The sequence below is a fragment of the Ovis aries genome, chromosome 15 (assembly GCF_016772045.2).
Source record: "Ovis aries strain OAR_USU_Benz2616 breed Rambouillet chromosome 15, ARS-UI_Ramb_v3.0, whole genome shotgun sequence".
Classification (NCBI taxonomy): Eukaryota; Metazoa; Chordata; class Mammalia; order Artiodactyla; family Bovidae; genus Ovis; species Ovis aries.
Window position 1 is genome coordinate 33,187,402 of NC_056068.1, and position 14,598 is coordinate 33,201,999.

At 43.2% G+C, this 14,598-nt stretch overlaps 1 protein-coding gene across 1 annotated transcript in view; it reads left to right on the top strand.

Annotated features, from left to right (window-relative positions):
* Positions 1–5,568, top strand: part of UBASH3B (ubiquitin associated and SH3 domain containing B) — a 154,159-nt gene extending 148,591 nt beyond the window's left edge. Inside the window, exon 14 of the mRNA XM_004016112.6 lies at positions 1,111–5,568. Within this exon, the coding sequence (XP_004016161.2) occupies positions 1,111–1,248 (138 nt within the window). The 3' untranslated portion in view covers positions 1,249–5,568. The remainder of the gene's footprint in view (positions 1–1,110) is intronic.
* Positions 5,569–14,598: the final 9,030 nt, after the last annotated feature.

The following is a 14,598-nucleotide window of genomic DNA, read 5'->3' on the forward strand; positions in this document are numbered from 1 at the left end:
TACATTGGTTCACTCAACCGAGATGTATTGAGTGGGACTCTTTAAGGCACTTTATCAGGCCTTGGGTGAGAGAAAAAGATGTGATTGAGCTAGATCTAGCTTCTAAGAGCTAAAATTTAGTAAGGAGCTAAGAATTATAAGCAAATTGTCTGGATTTCCCTGTGGGACGGTGGATTGGACAAAGAAGAGGTTTGTGGGCCAAATCAGACAGCTCAGCTGGAAGGGAGGTCCTGGCGGGTAGGCCAAAGGAAGCAGTGAGTCAAAATGAGGAGGCTGAAAAGCAAACCTGGGAATAAGGCAGCAAGACAGAAAATCCACCAGGCTGACTAGCACATCTGGATTCCTCCTCCTCCTGTCTGTGGAAGGTTTTCCATCAGCCATCCTCCCACACACGCTTCCCTCCAGCCTGAGTTACATGCTTCCTGTATCTGTCCCCAGAGAAACCGGTTCAAACTTGATTGAAACTCTTTTCTCATTTTTAAAAAGCTTGTTCATGTGTCATTCCTTCCTGTTAGTCTGTAAGCTGCTTGAGGGCAAAGACTTTTGTCTTATTCACAAATGCAACTCTGGACAGACAGACAGACACAAATAAGTCTTGAAATGCCATGCCTACTGAAGGTAGGAAGGACAGAGCTTCAGTTTTGAACATTAGATACACATGCCAAAAAAAAATGATAATAAGACATAAAGCAGGATGAAACATTTTTAAAACTCGAATAATCTTTCCCATTGTCCGAGTATAATTTCAGAAACTTTTGAGCTGCATTTTCTGCCTGGCTTGCAATCGAGAATGAACTCTTAGAACCTTAGCTTTATGCGTGATTGCTTTTGTCTCCCACGCTATTAAGAAAGCATCTATAAACAGTTACCTATCTATACTAGGAGAGCCCACCGTTTAACGAATCCCTTCCAAAGACTCCTCTTGCATTGTAAATAGTCTTCCTTCTAACTGATCAGTTGTGTCCATTTCATTCTCTTTAGTGATATTTTGGAGGGGATACTTGCCTGCAAAGCCGCTATTCATTCCTTTGAAATTTCCTTCTTCCAGGTAAAAAGTAAAGCACTCAATCTCTGTTTTCTATTTTCCCTTTCTTTTCTGTCTTCCTTCAGATCCCCTACTTGGGATTTTGTTCCTGTGAAGAATTAGGAGAAACTGGAATCTGGCAGCTGACAGACCCACCAATCCTCCCTCTGACCCATGGACCAACTGGCGGCTTCAACTGGAGAGAGACCCTGCTACAAGAGTAACCGGGCGAGCAAACGAGAAGAAAAAGCTTGAGGAAGGCGTGGGGAGAAGGGTCTGTATGTGTGTTTAGTACCAGTGGGGAACTCTGCACCACATCCTAAGTGGACAAAGAATAATTTAGCATCTTTCAGGCTTTAAAGTTCTTAGGATGAGACCGTGTCAAGAAGAGAAAGACTTGATTCAGGGATAAAATTCATTCTCTCTGGACCCTTTTGAGAATTGTCTTCCTACATCAGGGCACCTGCTACCGCGGAGGGTATTTTCTCGCTTCCGTACATGCTAGCTAAGGAGCCTGGGTCTTCCCAGAGGGAGCCGCCAGCCCACCCTCAGGAAGGATGCAGGAAGGTCCAGCTGGAGGGACTCTAAGCTGCCAGGCTGGGGATGGGATTTTCTTCTAGACTCCATGCTCCAGTGAAAGCCAAGCTGCAGGATTCCTTCAAGATTACTAGAAAACATGTGGCTTCCCATCAGTTCCAACGCTCAGTGCGACCCACACACTAGTGCTGCTGGCTCAAGACACCTGCTCGGGGACCCTAACCTTTACGCTGGTACCACCCATCACATTTTCTCTACAGCTGACTGCAGCTGCTTGCTACAGTCCTACCCTCTTGCTTCTGTCTGTGAAATGGAGAGAGAAAGCATTTTTGCTCTCCAGAGCACTTTTGGATACTCAGGAGGAAGATAAGATGCACGTGTGAAGCATTCAATTGTAGGCGCAACAAACTTGTAAAACATCAAGTGACTTGGAGTGACTCGCGTTGTAGCCTAACAAGCCACAGCACTTCTGAATCATTTGCGATTTGCTCGCCTTTGCCCCAGGAGTCTAGACCATGTTAACCAGTTAAGCATGTTGACATTTTCAAAAGATGTATGTCAGATACATCCTTTGAGTCAGCAAGAAGCTCATTCTTGTGCAATATGGACATCTTCCCAAACCATACCAAGGGTCAGGTCATCATACACTTGCAGTACTTGTCAACCAGAACAGAACATCCACAAGCGGCGTCCATCACAGCCAGGGACGTACTGCGAAGTCAGGGAACGGACTTAAATGATGACAATCACGACCGCACTGCTGCTTGTGCCGTTGTGTTGGTTGGTTTGTTTTGCTAAGATAATTTAAAATCGGTAGGCAGGGCTACTTGAGGAAAGTCGGGAGAGCCACATCCCGTGGTAGCTCGTCACACCTGCTTCCTGAATTTAGAGGGAGTTTATTTAAAAGAAAAATAAACGACAATCAAACCAAAACATCAGTTATTGATGTCTAGTTAATTGTGTGACTAGCTGGCTGTCGATGGTAGCAGACAGTGGTCTGGCACGGTGTAGTTCACTCTGTAGGATATACCTGCAAAATGAAATCCCAGCCATTTGAAGAGAACATTCATGTAAAACAGATCAATGTATATTGTAGCATTAAATAAGCTTCAAAACCCAAATGCAGAAAACACATGGTATATAAAAACAGATCTGTGCTCCTATTTGGAACCAGAATTTGATGATCCTTGAAAACAGGAGGAGGTGAAAGGATGCTGGCTACGTATATTAATTAGCAAGAGGATCACTGTTGGGTTTGAGTCACTTAGAGAAAGATGTCATGAATTTTATGTTTTAAGAAACAAATCTTTGATTTCTTCCAGCACTGCACACTGATCCATCTTCTGGATCTAGAAGTAACTGTGCTGACATGATTGATTAAAAGTTTTCAGCTCAAATGGGGGGAGTGCATTAAAGGTGTTAAAAGTCACATTATGGCCAGTCATTCTTTTATTTGTAATGAGGTAAATCCACTGTCACCAGATCTGTAATGTTTATTAGATTCTCCACAAACTCTCACGGACTTTCGGTGCTCAGAATAATGCTTGAACATCTCATATCCGATTTCCTTGAAAAGTGTGGCAGTGTGTGCTGGGCAGGATCTGTGCTTGTACAGAAGAAAGTTCAGAACTTACCCTCTCTCTCCCTCTCCGTGGACTTAGGCCTTTGATGACCTGACAGGTTGGTTTAGGTGGGCTGCAGTCCTATGTGTGAGCAAAGGAAGGCAGAAATCTGAAATAATTTTCTGAATAATTTTAGGTGGAAAACCTTGAGTGAAAGAGTTAATTCCTCTGATGACCCAGATTGTTGATCAGAATGGCCTGAATGATCTTAATTCACATGAAATTCTCCTTTTCCCCATAATACCTACTTGAAAAACTAAACTCAGACGACCCCATTTGAGAAATTCTTTGGAAATTACATTGCATCTATGTATATACGAAAGAGAAAAGACAACTATATTATGTGATTTCATATCCATTTAAAATTCTCAGTTGCTATCTATCACAACTCAAAGTTCAGGCTGGTTCTTTTTGATCTGAGGCCGATGCTTATTAACAAATATTTTGGGGGGTTAGGAGAAAGGAGGAAGGGGAGACGGAAGGAAATGCCAGACAGAAGCAGCAAATGGTTGCTTGTAAGAGGAATTTTTTTTTTTTAATGTAGAAAGTTATCTGAAATAGACAGATGAAATTAAAGGATTTAATCTGGGCTTGAAAGTCTGAAACAGTCAGCTTCTCTCACACGTGTGCCACACCATCCCGCTGACAACCCAGTATTATTCACAGATAGACTTTGGTTTCAGTGATTTTAAAATGCCACGTAGATTCCTCTGTGGACTAGAATAATTGGCACATTTTAATGCAGAAGCTGGGGGTTTCATTTTCCCAGGCTCCTTCTCTCTCACTGCAGTGGCAGCTAGGAGCACATTCCTTCACCCTAGCAAGGAGTTCAGAGTACGGTGTTTTCCATTACATTTAGATTCTTAGAATCTGAATGGCTGATTAAATGGCCATCTGATGGCTGAAAGGGGGTATTTTTCACCCTGTACTGAAAGGCTTGGAGGAGTTTCTAGTTTTTATTTTCATTATACTTTAACCAAAGAATTATTTTAAAGTAACCTTATATTTGAAAGATGATTTTGCAAAAAATAAAATAAAAATAAAAAATATCTTCTGGAGTGATGTCAGTTTGGTAAATCACTGTTGATAATTTTCTTGCATTTTAGGCTGATGTGGTCATTTCCTGTCAGTGGAATCTGAAATGCATATAGATTGTCATCCAGTTGTGCTTAGTATTATCATAAATGTATCTTTTCCACTCAACTAGCTGTGTTCATATTAAACCAAGTCTCTTATTTCAGTCACCTACTGTCATCGGGACTAATTGAAAAACCACAGTCAGAGAAGTTCCTATTTCATTGCCTTTGTAGAAAGGCGGCCCTATGTGATCAACGGGGAGGCATTCCACGTAACCTAGGCACTCGGCAACTCCAGTGTTTAATTTGAAAGCAGTGATGAATCGCTCTTTTGAATGTACTCTTAAGTCACGCGTGTGTCAGAATACAGATGAACCCCCTTTAATTTTCGCAGGCACAGTCACAGCTGTGCTGTGTCTGCACCAACTCCTCAGATAATGCGGCTCAGGATTATTTGCATTTAAATTGCAGTCCTGCACGCGTGTGAACGCTCAGAGATGCCGGTGGGGCTGCCTCCCCAGGAGGGATGTGATCTGCAGAGGAGGGTGGGGAAAGAGCAATTTAATGTCTATACTATTTAGCTTAATGTTCACTTTAGAAAGGTGATGCAGGATATTTTGTTAGTGATGGCAGATGCTTTTCATGAAAAACTTTAAGGGAAGGGAGGAAAAACCTCTGTGCAGAAGAAATAATTCGATTTTTAAATACATATAATATTTTGTTCAGTGTATGTAGGTTTAAAATTATGATGGATAGTCAGACTTAATATATAATCAGTTCTTACAATGGTTTTATACTGAACCATTTAGCTGCCATTACACAGAAATTTGAATTTTACAATTGCTCAACTATTCTTGGACTCTGTACAGGATACATATATATATACACACACATATACATATATGTATGTATCTATAATGGGAAACGTACTGGTTCTTCCTTTGGTTACCACTCAAGATGGGAACAGCACCCTGAAGCATTTTGGTTGCGCATAGACTATTCTAAACCTGCTGTTAGGGGAGGTGTATTGGTTTCTTTCTCCTTTATAAGGCTATTGTATCATTAACTTTCTGTGTGATTCAGGTGTATTTATTTGTGACAAGGCTTTGTAATGATAAAAAAGGGAACCCACACCTGACTGTATTGCCAACTCCCTTGTAAACTACCTGTGGCGTCTCGTTTCCTGGTCGCGTGCTCTTCTCTCCTCGACACAGCTCTGGCACCATTGTAATTAGTTCATCCACTCCATTAGCATCTCCGTTTAAGTGGTTCCCAAATGATTTAATAAAGAGAAACTGTGTCCTCAGTCGATCCAGAGCAGTCTTATATTACACTGAGTGGTCTCTACTCCTACCATATCTTCAGATGTTACTATGGTCATTATTATTTCGTCAGTGTCCATTAACAACTTATTGACCAAAGACGTGTTATCAATAATATGTCTCGTTGCCCAGATGTTAATGACCAGAGACGTTTCAATATTCACTTACATAACAAATCGCCAACCACAGGTGTTAGTTTCTACAAAAATCCTCCCTGGTCAATAGCGTCTTAAGAGTGAGACCCCCCTCCCTCAGAGGACCAGAGGGGCACTTGCTGCTGATGGAAACGAAGAGGATGCTCCAGCAGCATCGTGGGCCTCCAGTCCCTTCTGGTTGGGCATCTCTCTGAGACATCCTGGCTGAAGAGGTGAAATGCCATCCAGGAGTGAAAGAGTGAGCTTGAAAATGGTTCCTCTGCCCCACATGTGAGGCTTCATCCCTCGTCACTACCCATCTGGAGGAGGGGTACCAGAAACAATGCAAAGAGAAAGAATTTGGGTAAGAGAGAGGGCAATTCCAGTTCAAACTGGGTTCCACACTATTAAAACCACAGACTCCATTTCTGAAGTCATGATCATCATATCAATCATAATTGTGTTTCTCTGCTCAGATGCTCAGTCGTGTCCAACTCTTTGCAACCCCATGGACTGTAGCCCGCCAGATTTCCCCTGTTCGTGGGATTTCCCAGGCAAGAACACTGGAGTGGGTTGCCATTTCCTCCTCCAGGGGATTTTCCCAACCCAGGGATCAAACCCACATCTCTTAACATCTCCTGCATTGGCAAGTGGATTATTTTATCACTAGCGCCACCTGGAAAGTAATATGTTGAGCTAATAGGTTTTAAAATAAGCCATATATGCAAACTCATACCCAGAACATGAACACAGGTTTCGCTGGCACCACTAGGACTACCCCGGTAGGGTCGGGCACTTAACAGCTAGTGTTCATATCTGACAGAAGACCAAGTTACGGTTCACCTTGTGGCTAGTTCTTGGCTGTTCTCTGCCTCAGAGATTCCCAAGCTCACTTTGCCCTTTTGTGATATGTGTGAAGGCTGCCGATACATCCACAGAAAATCATTGTGCTTTTAATCAGCAAAAAGGCCTTTTTTTTTTTTTTTTGAAAGTTGTTTGAGAACCAAAAAGCCATCTTCCTTTGGAAGAAACAGAATACATCATTTTGCCGAAATAAACATGTAAAACCCAGATGGCTTGCTCCTGGCCACGAAAGGATGCCAAGATTTATGTAGCCTGCTGGTTGTCATTGTGTTGATGGAACAATCTGGAAAGTCTTTGTAGCAGTGGAGAGGAACTTGATATTGTACCACAGAAGAAGGCCAAATTCCAGAGTCAGATAGAGCCAGGTTCTGATCCTGCCTCAGCTGCTTTTTAGTTTTTTAGGTCCCTTAAACTCATTTCACCTTTAAAAGTGGGCATATAATAATTCTTTATAGCATATAAGCATATAGCATACTTATGCATGCATGGGCTACTAACTCCAGTATTCTTGGGCTTCCCTTGTGGCTCAGCTGGTAAAGAATCTGCCTGCAATACAGAAGACCTGGGTTTGATCTCTGGGTTGGGAAGATCCCCTGGAGATGGGAAAGGTTACCTACTCCAGTATTCTGGCCTGGAGAATTCCATGCACATGGGGTCGCAAAGAGTCGGACACAAGTGAGCAACTTTCACTTTCACCTCACTATGCGTGCATGCTAAATCACTTAAGTCATGACCAGCTCTTTGCAACTCCATGGACTAGCCTGCCAGGTTCCTCTGTCCATGGGATTCTCCAGGCAAGAATACTGGAGTGGGTTGCCATTTCCTCCAGGGGATCTTCCTGACCCAGAGATTGAACCAATGTCTTTCAAGTCTCCTGCACTGGCAGGCAGGTTCTTTACCACTAGTGCCACCTGAGTGAGTGTCAAATGGGATAACATAAAATACCTAATACTACATGCTAATAACAAAATCACTTCTGCTAAGGCCAAGGTAAAATCACAGATCTAGCCATTCCTCTTGTCTATGGGGAGTATGAGGGAAAAGGAATAAAAATGGCCTCATTCATACTGATGTCATTTTCCTATTTGCCCCATAATTTAGCTCCTGTAGTAAAAAGAGTAAAAAGTGGGGGTGCTGCTTGAATTCTGTGATTTGTCCAAGAGGCTGCCCTAATGATTTCCATTGGTATAACCGTTTATAATTTTAAAAGCACATTCGCATTTGATCTGCAAAATGATTTTACAAGGTAAGTGAGATCAGGTATTATTAACTTGTATGTGAAAAGATACCGGTGGACCTAGAGATTGTCATACTGAATGATGTACGTCAGAGAAGAATATCATGTGGCATCTGTTACATGCAGAATCTAAAAGGAAATTATAAAAATGAACTTACATACAAAATAGGAAGAGACTCACAGACTTTCAGAATAAACTTATGCTTGCTGGGGGGAAGGATGGGGGAAGAGATAAGGAGTTTGGGATGGACATGTACACACTATTCGAAATGGATAACCAACAAGGACCTACTGTCTAGTACAGGGAACGCTGCTCAATGTTATGTGGCAGCCTGGATGGGAGGGGAGTTTGGGGGCGAATGGATACAAGTACATGTATGGCTGAGTCCCTTCACTGTTCACCTGAAACCATCACAACACTGTTAATCGGCTATACTCCAATATAAAATAGTATTTTTAAAAAGCGCAAAAATGAAAAGAAAAGAAATATACTAAGATCCTGAGGTAGTGAACTTATCCTTCATTCTACAACACTGACTGAATGCGACGTTCCTAGCGGGTGGTGACCATGAAGTACCTTCACGAACATGGCAGGAAGTGGGCAGAAGTGAGGCCGGAGAGCAGGGCAGACCCAGAAGCAGGGTCATGGATACCAGGGCTCGGCAAAGCATGGCCCACAAGCAGAATCTGGCCCACAGACTGCATCTGTCATAAGCTAAGAATGTTTTTATAATTTTAAGTGGCTGAAAAGCATCAAAAGAATTAGATGTGAAAAGATACATGAACTCCTATGTTCACAGCAGCACTATTTACAAGAGCCAAGACATGGAAACAAGCTAAATGTCCACTGGCAGATTCATGGATACACACGGGTGCATACACACAATGGAATACTACTCGGCCATTAAAAAGAAGACAGTGCCATTTGCAGCAACATGGATGCAACTGGAGAGTATCATACTGAGTCAGGCAGAAAGACAGACACCATATAATACCACTTATGCTGCTGCTGCTGCTAAGTCGCTTCAGTCGTGTCTGACTCTGTGCGACCCCATAGACGGCAGCCTAACAGGCTCCCCCGTCCCTGGGAGTCTCCAGGCAAGAACACTGGAGTGTGTTGCCATTTCCTTCTCCAATGCATGCAAGTGAAAAGGGAAAGTGAAGAAGCCGCTCAGTCGCGTCCGACTCTTAGCAACCCCACGGACTGCAGCCTACCAGGCTCCTCTAAGTGGGATCTAAAACATGGCACAAATGAACCTATCTACAAAACAGAAACAGACTCACAGATATAGAGAACTGACTTATGGTTGCCAAGCAGGGTGGGGAGAGGGACGGACTGGGAATTTGGGGTTAGTAAGTGCAAAGCATTATATTTAGAACTGATAAACAACATCCTACTGCATAGCACAGGGAACTATATCTGGTCTCCTGGGATAAATCATAATGGAAAAGAATATTAAAAAAGGAAAAAAATATGTAAAACAAATCATTATGCTGTTACAGCAGAGATTGGCACAACAATGTAAATCAACTATACTTCAATTAAAAAAACATATTATCAATGTATGGCAAAACCAATACAGTGTTGTAAAGTAAAATAAAGTAAAAATAAAAATTAAAAAAAAAAACACATTATGTCAGGGCATAGCTCTGTAACTGTAGGATAGCCAAATTCCGGTGCCCACAATAAAGTTTTATTGGCAACAGCCATGTTCACGGGTTGACATATTACTTATGGCTGCTTCCTGGACACAAGGGAGGAGGTGAGTGCAAGAGGACACAAGACCCACAAAGTCCGAAATCTTTGCTGCTTGGTGCTTTACAGAAAAATCTGCCCGCCTCTGCTGTGGACCAAGGTGAAGCATTTGGATTTTGTTCTAAGCCCAGAATCCAACGCAGAAACCATTCCCACTGCGTAACAAATGAACAGATCAGTGATGTCTAGTAGCTGGTAAAGTGACAGCCAGCGTTCTTGGGGGGGCTGATCTCTATCAGGCACTTTTCTAGGTACTTTACCTGTGTTGTTCAGTTGCTAAGTCATGTCTGACTCTTGCGACCCCATGGACTATAGGCCGCCAGTCTCCTCTGTCCATGGAATCCTCCAGGCAAGAAAACTGGAGGGGGTTGCCATTTCCTTCTCCAGGGGATCCTCCCGACCCAGAGACTGAACCGAGGTCTCCTGCATGAGCAGGCAGATTCTTTTCTACTGAGCCACCAGGGAAGCCCTATCTTACCTGTGTAAATGTCCTTAATCTTCTCAACAACTCTATTCACGATACTATTTTTGTTCCCAATTTACAAAAGAGGAAGGTGAGTCTTAGAATCAACAACCTGCCCAAAGTCACATAGCTGGATTTGCCAGATCTGAGATCCCAGGCATTTTCAGCCTGGTTCCACAGCCTGGGCAAAGAGTTTTGAAATTTTTTTGAAACAAGTCTTAAGGAAATTATCTCACAACCCTGAGGCACCTGGTGAATACTTGGATTCTTCAGAACACTGCTCTCATCCAACCCCCCTGTTTACACACAAAGATACCAAGGGGAGTCACTTGTTCTGGGAGATGTGTGAGCTAAGACCAGAAGCTGGCGCAGGCTGCTCTGCGGTCCATTCCCCCAAACCACAATTTCCTTCTGAAACTGGCTCTTACTTGGGTTCTGTTTTCAGAATGATCTGTCTGATTACATTAAGTTGTAGGCAGAAGCCTTAAGAACGAAAGCTGAGCTGGTCCTTTCCTTTTCCAAGTTCATCTCGCTTGCTGTGGTTCCCATGGGGATGAGATGCAGCCCCAGTCCCCTGAGGTCTGCAGATTTATGAAGCATCTTCAATGTGCTACCCTGTTGGCCACATTGGATTCTGTTTGATTCAGATCTCCCAGTCACCTTATCCTGTGATTATTCTCCCCAGTTTACAGATGAGGATGCTGATTCCAAGAGACAAGTAGTTTTCTCAGAGCTACAAGGCTGCTAGTGACAGGATCCAGGTGAAAAATTCGGGTCTGTCTGCCTCCTGCCCCCTTATTCCACTAAGTTTTGCTGCTCCTGCTGCTGCTGCTGCTGCTAAATTGCTTCAGCCGTGTCCGACTCTTAGCGACCACATGGACTGCAGCCTACCAGGCTCCTCCGTCATGGATTTTCCAGGCAAGAGTACTGGAGTCAGGTGCCATTGCCTTCTCTGTTGCTGCTCCTAGGAAGTCCTTTTCTCAATCAGTAACCAGTTATAGGGACTTTGCTAATGATCCAGCGGTTAAGACTTCACCTGCAGGGGGTGCAGGTTTGATCCCTGGTCTGGGAGCTAAGATCCCACATGCCTAGTGGCCAAAAGACCAAAACATAAAACAGAAACATTACTGCAACAAATTCAACAAAGACTTTAAAACTGGTCCACATCAACAAATTATTAAAAGAAAAATAACTAGTTGTAGAGGCTGCTGCTCTGGTTTAGAAACTCCCCAAGCACTCCAAGTCAATGACAGTACTTGGAGAATTCAGACACAGCATGATGGGGCATCCCGTATCTGCTGGGAAATGCAAGTCAGGTCTCACCTCTGGGCCTGGCACTGGGAAAGTCCACGGATTTGTCACAGGAGCCATGAAAGGTCAAGAAGAAAGTTTAGGCCCCTCTTGTAATTGCAACAAAAACCCCAGAGACTTCTACACATGGGGAAATCCCCTGTCTTTTCTGACCCTTCAAATAGTCCATCTTTCACCTACTTGATATATCTTTTCAGATTTTTTTTTCTTCCTGACAACCTAGGTTGACCAGGATGATGATGTTTATTTCTCTCAAATCTGTCCCCCAACACCACCACCCTATCAAATGCTACTTCCTATGAATACAAAAGCATACTATGGGGATTTCATAAAACACAGATCAAAGTGACAAATGGGCTTTCAGTGCTGAGACCTCCCACATACAAAGTGGTCAGTAGACACTTTTCCATTAGAAAATAATAGGTAGATGGTCACCCCTTGACCACTATGCTCCAACCTCACCTTTTCCCTCCACTCGCTAAGCGGCCACAGCTTGCTACCTTCCCCTGCTGAGCCCCCTGTGGGTTGCAGGCTGATGTGAGGGTGTTGAGAGTGGGAGGAATGATGCAAACCACAAGGACATGTCAACTCAGAGCCTGCCTTGCAGTGTTTCCCCCACGGACCATTTGTCATCTCTGAGTCCAGTGGACTACTGTGACATTTCTCAAGGTTGGCGACCAGTTGATAGCACATCCGGGGGTGAATACAGTTACATTCATCATCTTCCAGAGGACAATTTAAAGTAAGATCTTCTTTAATGCTCTGAAAAGTTGTAAGACAAACATCCTTTCAGGCTCAGAGAAAAAGAGCAGTGTTTCTATCTCAAACGGCGGATTCAGTCATCCTTTCATTCACTCACTCATTTGACAACCTATTTCAGATGCTGAGACAGAGGTTTGTGTGCTGGGGTTTATAGCCGTGGCCTCAGGACAACACTTGTGAAGGAAGTGAGATGAGGCAGAGAGAGATGCTCAGCTCAGTTAGTGGCAACAAAGGTCTCAGCTAACCGTGATCCTGAAGGGAGCTCTGGAGCTGGACCATTTCTCTTTAGAGTTGCTCCACCTGCAGGCAAGGGCACAAGACCTTTCAGCCCCTCTCAGGGGCCCCTTGGAGGAGGTAATGTCTGGGATAAAATGGTCCTCCCCACTGGAAGCAATTCTCAGAGAAGGACCCAGCTAACATGTCCCAGTCTCTGGGGAATGGAGGAGGAATCTGGGGAGCTCTCCTGAGTGTACATTCCAGGTGCCAACTAAGGACCAGCATTTACTTAACACCTCTTGCTAACCTTGAAATTTTTCTGTAAATGGGAAGATTATCACAGAGAGCCAGTGTAGTTCCTCTTATTTTACAGTTTTGCTACAACTGATTCAATAATCAATTATTTAGCCTTGTCTCATGGTAAACAAACCAGAAGTCCATCTACAGGTGGGTAGGCAAGCTGCTAAATTCATATCATGAACTACTACCCAGCCATAGAAAGGAATGAACCCTCAATACATTACTTTGAGATGAACAGTGACAGAAGGCAGATCAGTAGTTGCTGAAGAGGGGAGATAGAGACGGACGAGAGAAAGGATTACAACAGGCAGGAGGAAACTTTCGGGGTGCTGGGTATATTCACTGTTTTGATAGTGATGATGACTTAACAGGTATATGCATATGTCAACATTTATCAAATTGTCCATTTTAAATATAGACAATTCATTATGTCAATTACATCTCAATAAAACTGTGTAAAAGATACCTATGATCTTTGACAAAACAACAAAGCCACAGTAATCAACACAGAGTACAGTGGATAGATGAAACAAGACAGGAAGCTCAGAAATAAACCCACACACTTATGGCCAATTAATACATGATAAAGAATGCAAGAATATACAACGGAGAAAAGACAGTCTCTTCAATAAGTGACACTGGAAAAACTGGACAGCTACATCAGAAGAATGAAATTAGACCATATTCTAATATCATATTCAAAAATAAACTCAAAGTGGGAGAAGAAAGACCTAAATGTAAGACCATATACTGTAAACCTCTTAGAGGAAAACATAAGTAGAATACTCTTTGACATAAATGGCAAAAATATTTTTTGGATCCATCTCCCAACATAATGAAAATAAAAGTAAAAATAAACAAACGGGACCCAATTAAAAGTAAAAGTTTTGGCACAGGAAAGCAAGCCATTCAAAAATGAGAAGACAAGCTATGGCCTGGAAGAAAATATTTGCAAACGACACAAGCAACAAAGGATTGTTTTCCAAAATATATCAATACAAAAGCTCATACTGCTCAGTATCAAAAAACAAACAACCCAATCAAAAAATGGGTCAGTTCAGTTCAGTCACTTAGTTGTGTCCGACTCTTTGCAACCCCACGAATCGCAGCACGCCAGGCCTCCCTGTCCATCACCAACTCCTGGAGTTCACTCAGACTCAGGTCCATAGAGTCCGTGATGCCATCCAGCCATCTCATCCTCTGTCGTCTTCTGCTCCTCCTGCCCTCAATCCCTCCCAGCATCAGAGTCTTTTCCAATGAGTCAACTCTTCGCATGAGGTGGCCAAAGTACTGGAGTTTCAGCTTCAGCATCAGTCCTTCCAAAGAAATCTCAGGGCTGATCTCCTTCAGAATGGACTGGTGGATCTCTTTGCAGTCCAAGGGACTCTCAAGAGTCTTCTCCAACACCACAGTTCAAAAGCATCAATTCTTCGGCACTCAGCTTTCTTTACAGTCCAACTCTCACATCTATACACGACCACTGGAAAAACCATAGCCTTGACTAGATGGACCTTAGTCGGCAAAGTAATGTCTCTGCTTTTCAACGTGCTATCTAGGTTGGGCATAACTTTTCTTCCAAGGAGTAAGCGTCTTTTAAATTCATGGCTGCAGTCACAATCTGCAGTGATTTTGGAGCCCCAAGAAATAAAGTCTGACACTGTTTCCACTGTTTCCCCATCTATTTCCCATAAAGTGATGGGACCAAATGCCATGATCTTCGTTTTCTGAATGTTGAGCTTTAAGCCAACTTTTTCGCTCTCCACTTTCACTTTCATCAAGAGGCTTTTCAGTTCCTCTTCACTTTCTGCCATAATGGTGGTTCAGTTAAGTTCAGTCACTCAGTCGTGTCGGACTCTTTCTGACCCCATGAATCGCAGCACGCCAGGCCTCCCTGTCCATCACCAACTCCCAGAGTTCACTCAGACTCACGTCCATCAAGTCTGTGATGCCATCCAGCCATCTCATCCTCTGTCG